The sequence below is a fragment of the Globicephala melas genome, chromosome 12, assembly GCF_963455315.2.
Source record: "Globicephala melas chromosome 12, mGloMel1.2, whole genome shotgun sequence".
NCBI classification, from domain to species: Eukaryota; Metazoa; Chordata; class Mammalia; order Artiodactyla; family Delphinidae; genus Globicephala; species Globicephala melas.
Genome location: NC_083325.1, coordinates 31,975,293 through 31,992,645, shown reverse-complemented (window position 1 = coordinate 31,992,645; position 17,353 = coordinate 31,975,293). Strand labels below are relative to the sequence as shown.

The following is a 17,353-nucleotide window of genomic DNA, read 5'->3' as shown; positions in this document are numbered from 1 at the left end:
TACCTTCAAGATATTTTCAGAGTTCTTGAGTTTAGGTCCCAGGATTGAACCTTTGCATGATGTCAAGTTCCCTGTGGAGATGTTGCTGGGCTGGGACTCGGGATGGCTATCCACACTTGCCTCCACCCCGAGTCAGGATAGAACAGAGAAGTGCTCTTTGGGTCAGGCAGGCAGTAATGCCAAGCGGGCGCTCCGAAGTCTCCAACTGACTAAGTTCAGAGGAATCCAGCACGCCTGGGGTGCTTGGAGGGTAGCTGAGCCGTGTTGGTGTGATGGACTGGAGCATTGATCAGCAGGCATGTACTCCTTTTCCCCCCTGTCCCCCACCCCCGGGTTGTGTGTACTTCCTGTTTCACTGACTTTGGACTTGGTCACGTGATGTGTGTGGGTCACTAGAATATGAACAGATATGATAAGAGCAGAGGCTTTAAATAGGCTTATGTGGTTCTTCCCTCTTACACTCCTTTCATTCACAATGAGAAGAATATGCCTCAGGTCACCCCTGCTCCTTCAGCCTGGTCCCCCGGATATAAATTTTGGATTTTTTTTTTTTTTTTTGCGGTACGCGGGCCTCTCACTGTTGTGGCCTCTCCCGTTGAGGAGCACAGGCTCCGGACACGCAGGCCCAGGGGCCATGGCTCACGGGCCCAGCCACTCCGTGGCATGTGGGATCCTCCCGGACCGGGGCACGAACCCGTGTCCCCTGCATCGGCAGGCGGACTCTCAACCACTGCGCCACCAGGGAAGCTGGATATAAGTTTTGGACAGTTTAGTTTGAGGTGGTTATTTGTTATATAAGCAGAGATGTGTATGATTTGGGGTTCAGGGGGCAGTCTGGGCTGAAAATCTACCTTGGATGGATCAGCAAATGCATGGCATTTAAAGCCTTGAGACAGATGAGCTCACCAACGTGTGGGTATAGATGGAAGAGTAGTCCAGTGAGTGAATCCTGGTTTCCTTCACTGTTAAGAGGTCAGGGAGATGAAACGGAATCAGCAAGGAAATGGAGATGAAGCAGAACGGCAGGCAGACAACCACACCAGTGAGGAACCCTGGGAGCCAAGTGGAGAGAGGGCTTGGGCTTGGAGAAAGGAATCAAATGTGTCAAAGTGAGATGACATGTGGAATTGACCAGTGGGTTCAGTGACAGGCATGTGGTCGATGTCCTTGATCAGAATATATTCAGTGGAGTCATGGGAGCAAACACATCAACCAAAAAGATTCAGGAGAGAATAGTAGGACAAGTGTTTGCAAGTATAGACAATTCTTAGGAAAACTTGGCTCAGAAATGAAGGAGAGAAATGGGGCTGTAGCCAAAGGGGGAAATGACATCGAGAGAGATTTTTTAAACTATAGTATATAAAAGAATAAGTGTGGGGCTTCCCTGGTGGCGCAGTGGTTGAGAGTCCGCCTGCCGATGCCGGGGACACGGGTTCATGCCCCGGTCCGGGAGGGTCCCACATGCCGCGGAGCGGCTGGGCCCATGGGCCATGGCCGCTGGGCCTGCGCGTCCGGAGCCTGTGCTCCACAAAGGGAGAGGCCACAGCGGTGAGGGGCCTGCGTACCGCAAAAAAACAAAAACAAAAACAAAAAACAAAAGAATAAGCGTGAATGCTGGTGGCAATGATCCAAGAGAGAGAAGAAACTGATGAAGCAGTAAAGATAGAGGAGTGATGACACAGTTTATCCTTCGGAACTGAGAGAAGATTGAGTGTGTGAGCTTCCATGCATGGAAGTGAGGGCGCTACAGTGATGGGAGCTTGCAGACGTTCTCCTCCAGTTGCATCAACTTTCTCAATGGAACAGGAAGCCAGGGCATCAACAGAGTGAGTACATGGAGGCAAAGAAGAAAGTATAGCAGAGTCATCCAGGAGGGCTGAAGAATGAATGGACCGAGGATGTGTAGCTCATATTCTGGCCAGTAGTGACTCTTGTGAGCACTCTTACCTACTATCTTATTAGTCCCATTACCTTATAGCCTTATTAGTCTTATTATCTACTCTCTTTAATAAGCCTCATGATAGCCCTCTGAAGTAGGTCCTATTATTTGCCTCATTTATAGATGAGAATATTGAAGCACAGAGTAGTCAAGAAACTTATCCAAAGTCACACAGCAAGAAAGTGGTTGGACCAGGATTTGAACACAGGCATTCTGGCTCTTGGACCAAATACTTAATCACTAGGTTAGTCTGGCCCAGTTGAACATACGAAAGCCTGTCACAGAACTGAACTAAATGGAATAAGGGTTGAATTGATGTGTGTGGTGTAACCACTATGCGTCCAGCTCTGTACTAGATGCCTTCACAACCCTGTGCAGTCATGGTTATTATCAACCCATTTTACTGCTAAGGATACTGAGGCCCAGAGAGATTCAGTTGCTTGTTAAAAGCTGCAGAGCTAGGAAGTGGAAGAACTGAGTTGTGAACATATATCAGTCTGATTCCCAAACCCACACCCTGTACACAAGGTCAAAGAACCATTTTAACACTTAAGTGGGTCTACCCAGCTAAAGCTCACTTATTAGCTAAATACATCAGAACCCTCCTGACATCAGGCTGAGATCACTTGGAACCTTTGTCCTGAGTAGCTGGAGAACTTACTATGTGGGTCTTATAGCAGGAAGAAGGTGACTAAAAGAAGGTGACCTAAACGAAGGTGACTTTGGGGGAAAGCGCTTTGTCTTATTGACCGTTTTTGTAAGCCCACTCTGTTCAATGAGAAGGGAGCCTTAGAGGTAGATGGCCAGAGTCTTAGAATTTTCTTTTCTTGTAATCAAACCTCTAGCACTCACTCTACTTATACAAGCATTTCCAAAAACCATTTTCTCAAGAAAGAGAGTATAATGTATCATTACACTGAACAACCACCCACTTCCTCAAATGCAAGGAAGCAGACAGTTAAAAAAAAAAAAAAAAAAAGCCAAGAGGCAGCCGTTGTTTATCACGACCTCGCCTCAGTGAGGCCTGAGATTCTTTTGAACAGGAGCTTTGCTTCCCATGACGCAGAGTGAAGTGTCAACTGGGATATTTCTGGTAATACTGAAAGCAGGAAAAGCAGGGTGCACACTTCATGAGGTACCAGCCCCCCGAGGGACCGTGGGCAGGTTTGGGTACCATCCCCGGTGACAGATGGATGGACCTTTCATCTGAGAAAGGAGAAGACATGCTGGCAGATCAACCTCAAACTGAAGATTGCTTGTGAAGCAATCGTAAAGGGGAAAACACACACACACAAGCTTGTGGGGCAAGAAGATCAAAAAGCCAAGAAGGGCGTGAACTGAGGCAGACTCCCTGCTTCAGCAGCAGCTCACCCAAACCAGAAGCAAAATGTCCCTGAAGCTGCCAAGAAACTGGGATTTCAACCTGCGAGGGGAGGCTGGGAAAATAGGTATGGTCAACGTCTTTTTGCTGCCTTTGTGGTTCTCATACTTGAGTTCGCACCATTTGCATGTCGGTCTGCAGGGAGCAGAGTCTACTTAGAAATGAATCTGTCGGCAGAGCTGGGTTTAGGGTCAAATTTGCATTCAAACTGATAGGATGGCTCAGAGTTCCCAAGTGCTGGGGAGGGGTTCTTTTTTGTTTGGAGGTGGCGGGAATGGAGCTCCTTGGTGTGTGGGATCTGGGGTACTTGGGATGGACTAAGGCTACAGATCTCACAAAACATGGTGAGTTTTTCTCTGTTTATCATGGAAGGATAATTTCCCTCCTGTTTGGACACTCATCCGTATTTTGAGTGGATTTTGGTAGGAGTCTTTGGAAATGCTTGATCTGTGCAAGGAGTGCAAGGTGTTCTGTTTTGTGAGTCCACTGGGTCCCCAGACCTTCTCTGTGGACTCGGGGCTAAGGTGGTGTTACTTGTAGCAAAAAGTAAATAGTGTGGACAAGACAGGAATACAGAGACCTTTGAAGGTATAACGAAGACACGTTTAATTAAAGGGACAGAATACATTTTAGATTAATTACCTTAGGGGACTCTGGTATGTTTTCTGAGATATTCTGGCTTTTAATTCATACCTCTTCTCATTAATGATGTTGCTGATACATTGATTTTTAAAAAAATTTTTTATTGAGATATAGTTGATTTACACTGTTGTGTTGGTTTCAGGTGTACAGCAAAGTGATTCAATTGTACATGTATATAAACATATATATTCTTTTTTACATCATCTTCCATTATATGTTATGACAAGATATTGAGTATAGTTCCCTGTGTAATACAGTAGGTCCTTGTTGGTAATCTATTTTATATATAGTAGCGTGTATATTTTAATCTGAAACTCCTAATTTATTTCTTCCCTGCCTTTTCCCCTTTGGTAACCATAAGTTTGTATTCATGTCTGTGAGTCTATTTCTGTTTTGTAAATAAGTTCATTTGTATCATTTTTTTAAAGATACCACGTATAGGCAATATCATATGATATTTATCTTTTTCTCTGGCTTACTTTACTTAGTACGATAATCTCTAGGTCCATTCATGTGATACACTGATTTTAATCTGTTCCATAATTGTTATCATGAGTTTCTTTATATGGGTTCCGTCTACTATTAAATTGACCCCAGTAATTTAGAATAGAGCAGTTGGGCTGGAAATGATTCCCTGTGTTTTGCCCTTATGCTTGTATAGTGAGATAACTTCCCTGTTAATGGACATAGATAAGTATTAAGGTGTTTCTAATGGCTAGGAAAAGTTTTGCTTGGAACAGTTTTAAACCTGGGCCTCTAACAGTGGTTAATGAGCTACTAAAGCAAGGGGTCCACTGCAAAGTCACATATCTGAGTGGTAATGATATAGGTCTGAGAAAGAATTTGAAAGAAAATTGAGAGTAATCAGAGAAGCCATTTATCTTGGTAACCAGGGAGGATTAGTGGTCCCTAACCAAGCTGGGAATCATCGAAGGTCGGTTCAGAGAATGAGAGATTTTACGTAATCAGAGGTTTTCCTCCTAACTACTGTTGATATCAATGTACTTGGCCAATGCTCATTCTAGTGTATGTCATAAAAAATTTGTTTTTAGAAGTAAAACTTCTATGGTTCTGTTCCTTTTGAAAATGTCTTTCTTCTCTTTACGTGGGGTCATTCTACCCTCTCACCATCCGTGTTTGAACAAGTCTTATTCTCCTTCTTTTAAAAATGGAAGCTTGAGACAATTAATGGTTAGATGATTAATTGATTAAATGGTTAAATGATTTTTTTCAGGGATAGACGACGTTACCACATTAGAGTGCAGGTCTGCATAATCTCAGACCTGGGATGAGGTTGGGTAGATTTCATGATTTCTACCAACATTTCTTAAAACATGGTTCCATAGTTAGCCTGTGTTAGAAGTCACCACAAGTGCTCACTAAAAATGCAGATTCCTGGGCATCACCCTGACTTGTAAAGTCAGAATCTTTGAAGGGAGATCCAAGCATCTGCAATTTAATAAGCTCCCAGCCCTCCATCTCACCTGATCAAGAAGTCCGGCTGTGGTCTAGGTTAGTAGACTTGGACAATTACCATTCATTTAGCATAGAGCATGGTTCTGGGTCCTAGTGGGCACACAACAAATATTTGTTGACTGAATGAATGATTGAGTACAAGCAGATATTATTTAGTATTTTTTAATGAAAAAAATCATAATTACATAATGAAATACAGGGGAGCCCTTGTCATTATCCATGCCATTTACAAGTTTGTCACCCCAAGAGATTGAACTGCAGCCAGAATACTTTTTGTGAGTGTCACGTTGATGAGAATTCAGATCACAGGCTGAGCCCTCTGAGGGAAGAGAGTCATTGACTCAGCCATGGGACCTCTGGTCCCTTCTCCAGCACCCTGTGTCCAGGTGTGACGGTAGGAACTGACTTAAGAATAACCAAAGAAGCTCACATCTATTAAAAATTGTGTGGAGCTGGGAGTCATGACCTGTGGTTTTTCCAGACTGGGCTAGTCAGGAGTAGGTCTGGGTTTCTCAGTCTGGACACTACAGATATTTTGGGCTGGTTAGTTCTCAGTGATGGAGGCTAATCTGTGCATTATAGGATGTTAGCAGCATCCTCAACCTCTATCCACTAGATGACAGTAGCACTCCCCTACCACTATCAGTTGTGACAACCAAAAATATCTCCAGAAGTTACTGGATGTCTGAGGAGAGATATCTCTCTGAGCTGAAAACCACTGGAATAGATCATCACCAAGAGGGTGTGGTTATCAGGTCACTTGGGACTGGAATCCAAGTATTACCTCATGATTCATTGTCAAGGTCAACTTTCAAGAGGCTCTTAGTAAGATATAACTTCAGGGAATGGGCAGTGCCCTAGGAGGACACCAGGTTCAGTACTCACTTAGGGAAATAGCAAGGCACTGACCCATGATGTGTCCCAGGAAGGGGCTCCAACGTCTTTTTGGTGAGCGACACTTCTAGTTCCCTCTGAATCTTGTGAGTGCTGAGCCAGGGCTGGAATGAAAGTGGAAGTCTCCGAGAGAGGGTGGAGGACTCTCTGTACTTCCATCTCAGGGAGTGAGGAGGGCCCCAGTGGCTGGGAGGCTGACCAGAGACCACACCATGGGTCTGGAAGCGGTGGGAGAATGTGACCCAAGCTACCCTGTGTCTGACCTATTAGTCCTAGGAGGGAACAGGGGTTGGAGGCAAGGGAAACGAAGAGCCAACAGACTTGACTTGAGGTGGAGCCAGGAGCACATACTTCTTCCTTCGATCCTTTGTCAACTTCAATTTTAGTCCAATGGTTAAAATCACGATAGCCTTCCATTTCTTTCATGTAGTGTTACTCACATCATTTACTCTTTCATTTATGTGTCTTTCTAACTGAACTGTAAGCCCTAGAGGGTGGGTTCTAGGATGCAGTGTCCTTTCTTGCACACTGTCCAAGGGTATGGCGCATCCAGAGGCTGGCATGTAGGTGCTCTATTGAGAGGGTATTGACCATCCAGGGAAAGCCCTTCCTGCCCGGCTGCTGGGGAGGGCTTAGTTGGAAGATCTCTGGGTGAATTTCAGGACCACCCACATTGTATCCAGTTGCAGGCACGTATTACATTGTTCTCTGCTCCCCTAAGCCGAATGAGGGGAGAATGGGCCCTAGAGAGCATATGACTCTGAGATACATTAAAAAAGTGACTTTGGAGGGACAGTTGTTTTCAACTTTTTTTTACCCTCTGAAATTCAATGTTGAAAAAATATTATCCAGAAACAAAAATTCATTATTCTCATCTCCCAGGTAGTGAAGTGAAAAACAACAGTAGTGGAGGGCTTTTTTTCCACTTGATAAATCATTATTTGTCTGATATGGGATCTAGTTTTGCTCTTTAGAAAATCAGAGTAAAGGGAATAAAAATATTTGTTACTTAAGACCCTGTAACTAGACCAATTTCCAATGTAGGTTATTATTCTTGTTAAAAGCTGTCAGATTTGAAAGTACAGTTTTAGATAAACAGATGCATAGATAGATACAGAGATCCACAGAGACAGAGAGAATTGAATATATAAATAAGTCCTATGAATCAAAAAATAGTTTAAAAAATGAAGAAACAACATGAATAGGCATTTTACAGGATAGGAATAATACTGCCAATAAATATATGGAAATATGGTTGATCACAGTAATTAGGAAATGTAAATTAAAAGCACAATGACATACCTAACCTCACCCACCAAAATTACTAAAATGAAAAATTCTGACAATACCAAGTGTTGTCAAGGACACGGAGCAATAGGAACTCTCAGACACTAAGAATAAAACAATTTTGGAAAACAATTTAGCATTGATCAGTGAAACTGATGATGTACAAACTCTATGAAGTAGCCATTTCCCTCCGGAGACTGTCCCCTGGAGAAGCTATTGTGTATATGAACAAGAAGAGATATACGGAAGTTCCATAGTAGTATTTCCTGAAATAACAAAGGGCGGGAAACAACCCAAGTGCCCATCAATAACAGAAGAGAAAAATAAATTGTAGTATCTTTATAAAATGTAATGCTACCCAAGAGCAAAAACTAATTAATTGTGGTCATATATTTCAATGAGTCTGAAGAGCAAAAACTTAATTTTAGGCAGAAAAGGGAAGTCACAGAAGATCAGAATGGGGATTCAATTACAGGAAGCTTAAAAACTGTGTACGTATATGGCAAAACTATAAAGAAAAATGAGGAATTGATTAATATAAAGTTCTGGATGGTTGTTACTTCTGTAGGAAAAAGAAAGGGAAATGCATTTGGGAAGGTCCAAATGTACCTAACTAACGTTATTGGTAGTAACATGAGAAGTTATTTTATTAGTGTATATAAAATGAACAAAGAAACGAATGCGTAAATAAACACCAAACATCTGGAAGGAGATATACAATTTGTTAATACGGTTGACCCTTGAACAATGGGGTTGTTAGGGGCGCAGGACCCTCCCTCCCCATTCCGTGCAGGCAGAAATCTGAGTACTACTATCTCTGCCTCAGAAACAAAGCAATTGATAAATGACTCACTCAAGGGGGCAAGATGTTGAAATAGCAAAAGGATCTCCAATCGAACACAAACTTTTCGCTGAACTTAAAGATCTGTAAAATGAAAACACAGGAACTACATTTATCAAAAAAATTCACCTATAAGTGGACCTGCGCAGTTCAAACCTGTGCTGTTCAAGGGCCAACTGGAGTAGCTAATTATGGGTGAAGGATTTATGGGTGAGGTATAACCACACATGTACGTATTATTACTTTGTAAGTATTTTCCAGAGTTTCTATAGTGAACAAGTATTCACTACATGATTAAGAATACTCAAAGCTAAAACAAATTCCAGTGCTTGGCCAGGCGTGTTGGCACAAGGTCTGGCAGCACATGTTCTTTGGCGGTCGGCAGCCAGGTGCCAAGCCCTCCTGCAGCTGCAGAGGTTGCAACCAGCCAGGACCTACACGTGGTCATCGGCAAGCTGCTCATTATAGGGGTGTTGGAAAGATCCTGGGACTGGTTAAGAAGACTAAGTTGGTGATGATGGTCCCATCACACACAAGACAGCATGAAAGAAAAAATGCCTCTCAAGAGGCAGCTGTGTGGTTGTTTCATTGGATAGAGGAGAAGGGAGTGTGTAAAGAGCTTATGTGAAGCCTCAGCGTTGGCACAGCAATTGAGACAAAAGGGCACCCGTGGAGACTCAGGGAAATACCACAGGGAGAGCCAGGGTGAGGTGCAGGCCAATGGGACAGATTCCAGCCTGGGGGTGGTATGTAAGTTTTGTGGAGTCCCCAGAGGGGAACTGAGATATGGGAGTTACAAAGAGAGAAAATAATTTACATTTCTTGTCTTATGCTTTACTCATCACCATTTTTCTCCTTGAAAGCTTTTTTTGTTCTTCCTTTGAATACGTTCTAAAAAATCAAAATCACTTTACACACACACACAAAATGACACCCATAGGTCTGGCAAGCAAATCTAAAGGCAGTCCTGCTCTCTGCTCCTCCAAGGCTTACAGGCTAGTGTGGCATAGACAGAGAAACAATTACAGGACATCAAGACCAGTCCTATGATAACAGCCGTGGGAGCCACAGGAGGGCTCCTAGGAATCGGCATGCTGGTCCCGTCACCTCTCTCCCCAACACTGCCATTCATTTTTATCTATATATCTATAGGTAAAAGATATCTATAGATATATCTTTAAGATATAGATGTGTATGTTCTTCAGTGAGTCCCAGACTTGCCATCCTTCTCAGACTGATTTTCCTGTACATGGTCCCTGTTCTTTTGGAGAAGAAAAAACTCTATAATTTTGTGTAGCTCCTCCTTGTGAAGGGATTAGACCTGCCCGCTTACTCTTGCCACAGGTGCTTCCCCAAGCAGACGCACGCACACTCTAGACCCCAGCCATGTCCTTTTCAGTTCCCTGCCCTTTCTCATCTGCCTGGAGCCCTCTCTACTCAGGGCTCCCTTACTACCACCCGATTCCTGCCCGTGCTTTAGCCCACACTTTGTCTCCTTTGAGGGACTGGCGTGCTTCCTCGTTTCTGTTAAGACAGCTGTGAAACTCATTGTATTTCTCTTTTTGTCTTGGCTGCCGGGAAGCTCAGAGCTAAATTAGGCTCTATCACATTTCAGTCACAGTGTAGACATCTTGTCCCCTGGGAGACCTTGAGTCTACCTATCACTGGAAGGAGAGTGTAACAATCTTTTCCCAGGCCATTTAAACAGAGAGACTCACAGATCTAGAAACCGTGGACTTCCTTTGCGGTGAGCTCAGTGAAGGCTCCTGAACTTGAGAGATTTGAGTCAAACCTACCAACTGATCGATTGGCTTTTATCTTTTTAATTAATTAATTAATTTTAAACATCTTTATTGGAGTATAATTGCTTTACAATGGTGTGCTAGTTTCTGCTTTATAACAAAGTGAATCAGCTATACATATATATATGCTCCCATATCTCTTTCCTCTTGCATCTCCCTCCCTCCCACCCTGCCTATCCCACCCCTCTAGGTGGTCACAAAGCACCGAGCTGATCTCCCTGTGCTATGCAGCTGCTTCCCACTAGCTATCTATTTTACATTTGGTAGTGTATATATGTCCATGCCACTGTCTCACTTTGTCCCAGCTTACCCTTCCCCCTCCCTGTGTCCTCAAGTCCATTCTCTAGTAGGTCTGCGTCTTTATTCCCGTCCGCTTGGCTTTTAAACAAAGAAATTTCTCCTTAATCAGTAATGTGCAACCCCAGCACTCTAGGCCCTCTCTGGAGAGAATTAACTCGAATTGCCTGTAAAAAGTAGCACCGACAGAAGCTTGTCTAAGGGATGAATTGCCCATTGGCTTTTCTTGATAAGAGTGTAGGAGTGCAGGAAGGTGTGTGTGGTACAGAAGAGAGTGCGTGAGCTTGGGACCCCTTCGCTGATTTGCAGTAAATCCCAGTAAAACATTCACTTAATTATTAAACAGAATTAATAATATGTATGTTGAGAGGAAGAAAACATTTCATGCACATAACACGTTAGGTGTTTAGCAAACACCTGTTTCCTTTCTTTATAGATAATCTGATTTCTAACCTCAGATCAAACTAGAAGCTGTGCTTGGGCTACATTACCTTGGCATCCTTACAGATGGTCTCACTAAGCTGCACTTTACTGTCACCCCATCAGTTTTAGTCATCACCGCACGTAACAATTTCATGCAATCTGCTCCTCATTTTGTAAAAATGAGAACAAGAAATGAACAATGCAGGCGACTCCTATGTGTAACCCTAGGTGAGAAAATTCACTGAGACTTCAGTGCTCATACTTTGTCTCCTTTGAGGGACTGGCATGCTTCCTCCTTTCTGTTAAGACAATTGTGAAACCTATTGTTTTTCTTTTTTTGCCTTGTCTGCCAGGAAACTCAGAGCTAAATTGAAGCTCAATCACAACTTTTACCCATTCAATTAGCAGACTTATATTTTCCTTTGTCTTTGGTATAAATTTATGTGCTCATTGCAAATGAGTTTTCTATTTGAAGATGAAAAACCCATGAAGTCTTTTAAGGAGAGAGTGTAAGTATATGCAATCTATCAGTAAACAGCTCCTCAGGTAGCCTGTGAATAAATTTCATACTTATTAGTGGCTACTGGGCATTATAATTTTTCTAAAAACAGTGTTCAAAGAACATGGGTGCTCAGAATCAATTCTTTTAGTTCATAAATGAAAACACAATTCTATGACCACTCGTATTTTATTTATTTATTTATTTATGCGGTACGCGGGTCTCTCACTGTTGTGGCCTCTCCCGTTGCGGAGCACAGGCTCCGGACGCACAGGCTCAGCGGCCGTGGCTCACGGGCCCAGCCGCTCCGCGGCATGTGGGATCTTCCCGGACCGGGGCACGAACCCGCGTCCCCTGCATCGGCAGGCGGACGCTCAACCACTGCGCCACCTGGGAAGCCCCACTCATTTTTTTGCTAGTTATATGTAATGATGGTGGCTTCAGTACACCGAGGCCGATCATTTTCATTTCATTCATTCATTCATGTAACATGTATTTGCTCACCTCTACATGACAGGTCCTTTTCAAGGAACATTCTCAATATTGTGCCCTGTGACAGCTGCTTCACTTCATCCTTATGCTACTCACCCACCTCCAAAATGTGTACACACAGATGTTCCAGATGGGGCTGGTGACACTCTACTGCTGGAACCCTGGCCTATGGCTTCTGAACCATCTGTAGGCTTCCTTGTTGGTCTGAGAGTTTCAAAGTGAAAGAGGAAGTGGTACAGTATGAAGTTTCTGATGCTGATATAAAATATTTTTCAATATTTAAAAATGATTTTTATAAAGTTTACCAAAAAACTTTCTAACAAAGTCTGAACTAGCTACAGTGACACAAGCCAACTGTGCACAATATCGTAGTTAGAAAGTTACCTTAAAGTAAATTCCACCGTCACTCGTTGCGAGTCATGTGACCTTGGTTCTCACTTTCTTTATCTGTAAAATGGGCATAATCACAGTGCTAACCCATATGGCTATTGTGACGATTAAAGGAGACGATCCTGGTAAAACCCTTAGCATAATAGCAGACATCGGCATGTGCTTCGTATATCACTTGTCATCATCACTGCCGCCAAGCGCATGACTGCAATGTGGGTACGCTATCAACTCCTTCTAGCCAAGTCTTTGGTGAAAGCCCCAGCCAGCAGTGCTACTTTAGTTTGTCTTGGTCCCGTTTAGTTCTTCTCTTTTTTCTTTAGACAAATGGCCTTTTCAGCATCTGCTGATCCCCTTTGCTGCCCAGTGTCAGCCCCCGGCTCACCACAGCACTGCTGCTCTGGGGTTGCCTGGCGTGTCTTGTTTCTGACTCCTTGACCTCCAGTCTTTGACTCTGCAGCCCTTCCTTAAGGCATACAAATTTCATCCACTATGTTTACACAGCTACATCACTTTTCATCGTTTGTCCTTTTCCTTTCCTCTTGCTTTTCTTTTTTTTGTTTTGTTTTGTTTGTTTTTTGCCATTTCTTTCCTAAGTTGGTAAAGTACCTGAGTTGTGACTTTCCTATAAGGATGAGGAAGGGCTTGTGGTAAGTGTCCTGCAGGATGTTTGCTGTAGAGAGGTCCCTGTCTCCGTGCTGCTGTGATAAGGACCGTTCCTCATACTCCTCTTACTCTGGGTAGGAAAAGAGTGACTCTGGGCTGTGCACCACCTGGGTGACCCTCCTCCATTGCTGAGGAGCCGCTTCCGCCAGAGCTGCAGACGTCTCCCACTGTCACAAGTATCTCTGGCCATCGAAGTGAGGTTGCGTGCTGTTTGTTTGGGCCTCACTGGGGTCAATGGTTAATGTCTGTGATGTCTTACGTGTGAGTTACAGCAGCAGCAGTTTAGTTTTTCCACTTCTGTAAGAATCCCGCATGTGGCCAACTACTCATTTCCAGGTCGTTATTTTTAGATACAATTGTGAAGAAACAGCAGGACCTTCAAAATGAGACCTCTGTCTTCCTTGGCCTCAGGTCTCCTGTTGCAACCCAAGGGTCCTTGCGAGTGCACTCTCCCCCCTCCTTGCTCTTTTGCAATTTCCTCTGGGCACTTGGTCGTTTAGAACCCAGAAACCCATTTTGCTGGTGGGTGAGGAATCGCACCGGGCTCACAACCCAGAGCTATGATGATCACAGGTACAGAGTAAGTTGGCATCCCCTGTTCATTCTCAGCCAGGGCCCTTTGTGCTCTGTCCCGAGCCCAGCTTGGCACCAGCCTTCTCCATCTGAGCTGTTCTGAGTTCCCCTGCTCAGCTAGGGTGACCAGCTGTCCCGATTTGCCTGGGACTCAGGGGGTTCCTGAGATATGAGACACTCAGTATGAAAACCAGAAAAGTCACCCTGGTCCCACGCTCTGTGTCTGAGAAAACAAGGCATTTTGAGAAAAGAATGCCATCATTGTGAAAGTGCTCTGTATTATCTATTGAACCGAATTTCTGGTGAGGTCGCACAGTTTAGGGTAAAAAACTTATGGGGAATCTTTAAACCTTGAATTGTTGTTCTTTCTTCAGTACTCATGGTTAAAAATCCTTCCAGATTCTTCCTTCAGCCTGCCTGAATCTGCCATGCTAGCTTCCTCTCTCTGTTTTTTTTTTTTTTTTTTTTCCGGTACGCGAGCCTCTCACTGTTGTGGCCTCTCCCGTTGCGGAGCACAGGCTCCGGACGCGCAGGCTCAGCGGCCATGGCTCACGGGCCCAGCTGCTCCGCGGCATGTGGGATCTTCCCGGACAGGGGCACAAACCCGTGTTCCCTGCATCGGCAGGCAGACTCTCAACCACTGCGCCAGTGAAGCCCCCTCTCTCTGTTTTTATGAAATTTTAAGTTTCTTGTTCATACTTTCTCAGGAAGGACTGGGAGCCACAGCTGTCAGTCATATAGCAGGGAACTTCTTTCCAGAATCACACAAAAATCCCTGCCTTGTGGAGTCTCTATCTGGCCCCTAGGTTTGCTCTTCTATTTTCTGGATTCATTTCAACTTTACCTGTCCCTCCCCATCCCCATGGCCACCACCCTTCTCCTCTTGGAAGCCTTCCTGAATTGGCCAAGTAGGAGTAAACCCTCCTTCTTCTGTGACATTGTACCACTTTGCTCATTTGCTCATTGCCCTTCTGTTCTGATTGACACGTATTTATCAGACACCTACAATATGCTGGGCACAGTACTAGGCTCAGGATGTAAGAAGATAAAAAAATATTAAGATCTTGACTTCAAGTAGCTCAATCCCATTGGAGAGACCCTCAAGGTTAGGGTTAAGCAGGGCTCTCTGTAAAGAGAATCAGAAAGTCATAAATGACGTAACTGAGACTGTGACATTTAAAATGCTGACGTAGGGTTTGTTCTGTAACTAAAGTTTCCTTGCCCACTTGAGCCATAACCCCTAAATATCTATAAGGGGCAAGTTTTCACTCGTTAATTAAAACACACACACACCCACACACACCCCCAAAAGCTTCCAACCCCAGATGGCTAGCTATTCTGACTAAGTGCCAGTAGAGGGCGCCCACAGACAACATAACTACATTTCTACCCGTAAACGTGGTCCATTTCCCTTATTTCTCTCCAGAAAGCCCTGGATTTAACCAGTCCCTGGTCATCACAAAGTTATCCCCATATCTCATCCTCTGTGGCCTGAAATGCCCAGCTTTAACGGAAGCGACGGATGATTTAATCACCTTTTGTGTCTTTACAGATACAAAGTAGGGTTCCAGATAAAAAATGTTTCTTGAAAGAAACAGCTCATGGTCCTAAGTAAACCATGTCCTCCCTCATAACTGTACCATCTCTGAAGTCTCACTTGCAGGCACCCACTCCAGCGATTCTCGGCCCTCAGTGAGCTCCCATTCCATTGGTTCTGCCACTTTTCCACCATCAATCCTCCTTTATGTCCTCTTGACCATAGACTGCTAATTCTGGCATTGCAGAGCTGTGGAACAAACACCCTTAACTCCTCTGCCCCTAACCCTGTTTAAACCCAACAAGCCACTTTCTTGGCACCTGTACATGGGCTCCTGAACATTGCTGGGGAAAGTGAGACCACTGAGCTGCCTGGATTTACTTAAAATTTGTGAACCATCACGTGAGGTGTATGTTCAACAGACCCAGACAAGCCTGCTACGCCTAGCTAGTAAGTTTCCTTTCCTTTTCCCCAAAACATTTTTTCTCTCCTCAAGGCCTTAACACCTACTCCCACTGTCACCCTCACTTTTATTTCTTAGAGAAAAGTATGTGCACCTGAATGAGAACCAACTCATTTTGCTGCCTACAAGTGCTTCCGTCTACCCATGTCATCACCTCCAGCACTGCCCTTAGATTTGGGCACGGGGCCACCGTCTGGAGGCCTGGATCTTACAGGGTCCTGCTCTGGTCGGGCTCTAGCTGCCGAGGTGTCTGCCCACCCGTAGCCTGGGCCCTGCTAGCTGTCTAGACCACTCGGGAAGGTGAAATTCCCCGCAAGGATAGCCAGAGCTGTTTCCAGGGCCGGCCCGCCTGTCTTCCTGGGTCCTCCTAGTGGTTGTTCTGCAGAAGGTTGATGGCAGGGAGGCCCGGAACAGAGCTTGGATGTCTGGGCTGGCGTGTCGACGTGCATGTGTGTGCGGCCTCTCACTCTGCGAGATGGAGCGGGCGGGCAGTGGGAAGAGAAGAGGTGTGGGCGGTAGGATGAGGGCCTCCATCTGTATATTCTTGCCATACGTTCTCCAGTGCTGGTGGTCACTTGTCTCTTGTCATTCTATAGTCAGCCAAATTAAGGACTGGTGCAGGCCACACTGCCAAGAAGGTCATCGTCAAAGTCACTGACTGTCGGGAACTTGGCCAAGGGTGCATCTATCGCTGTCCTTGTCTCACTCCAGTGCCCTGCGGTGTTTGACACAGTTGGCCATTTCCTCCCAGAAATAATCTCTGGGCTGGCTTGATACCGTACTCTGGGCCTTCCTTACCCCATTAATCACTCTTTTTGAGCTTTCTTTGATGGAGTCTCTGTCTCCACCAGATTCTTAACTTTGAAGTGTCTGAGGCAGAAGTGGCTTCATCATCTGCAGGGCCTGGTGAGGAGTGAAAACGTGAAGCTTCTAGTTCCAAATTATGAAGAATTGCAAGATGGCGGCCGCAGAGGATTGAACCAGGTGCGAGGGACCTGGGGTTCAGCACAACCGCACAGGTTGCGTGTCTATGAGGCCAGCTCCGGCCCCAGGGCTCAGTTCCCTCGTCCTCTTCTCTCATCCGTCCTCACTTGCTGGGTAGTCTCATCCCTTCCCATGGCTTTAAATCCCGTCTATCGTTTTGTACGTTCGCCCTGGTCCGTCTGCTGGGCTCCAGACTGCTCACCATCTCCACCTGGATCCCTCTCGGGCTTCTCTCTCCCAGTACGTCCGACACAGAGTCCAGAATTGTCTCTCTTTGCATTCCTCCCCACCCAGTTTAGCTGATGTCAATAAAAGACTCTACCTTTCGCCCGGTTGCTCAAGCTTCCACCTACGGTTATCTTCCGTTCATGTTTTTCTCTACCACCCTGCATCTAATCCACCAGAAAAAAACTTTTGGGTTCGTTAGCTATTTGTGTTTCTCATCTGATTATTTTCAATTATCTCTGATACTGTAAACACCATCATTTCTTGCTGAGTCTTCTGCAATTTTTTGCTAACTAGTCTTCCTGCCTCCACTCTTGCCCTGTAGAACAGGGGTCCCCAGCCCCCCGGGCTGCGGACTGGTACCGGTCCGCAGCCTGTTAGGACCGAGGTCGCACAGCAGGAGGCGAGCCGTGGGCCAGCGAGCGAAGTTTCGTCTGCCGCTCCCCATCGCTCACATTACCGCCTGAACCATTCTTCCCCCCATGGAAAAACTGTCTTCCACAAAACTGGTCCCTGGTGCCCAAAAGGTTGGGGACCACTGCTGT

General features: G+C 45.0%; 1 protein-coding gene across 2 annotated transcripts in view; it reads left to right on the top strand.

Annotated features, from left to right (window-relative positions):
- Positions 1–3,007: 3,007 nt before the first annotated feature.
- The window catches only part of ARHGAP25 (Rho GTPase activating protein 25), an 87,997-nt gene continuing 73,651 nt past the window's right edge, over positions 3,008–17,353 (top strand). Inside the window, exon 1 of one of the 2 annotated variants that reach the window (XM_030877428.2) lies at positions 3,008–3,387. In XM_030877428.2, coding sequence (XP_030733288.2) covers positions 3,327–3,387 — 61 coding nt within the window. In that variant the 5' untranslated portion in view covers positions 3,008–3,326. Of the gene's footprint in view, positions 3,388–3,581; positions 3,665–17,353 lie in introns of those variants that run through there. The other variant, XM_060309493.2, reaches the window with a different exon arrangement.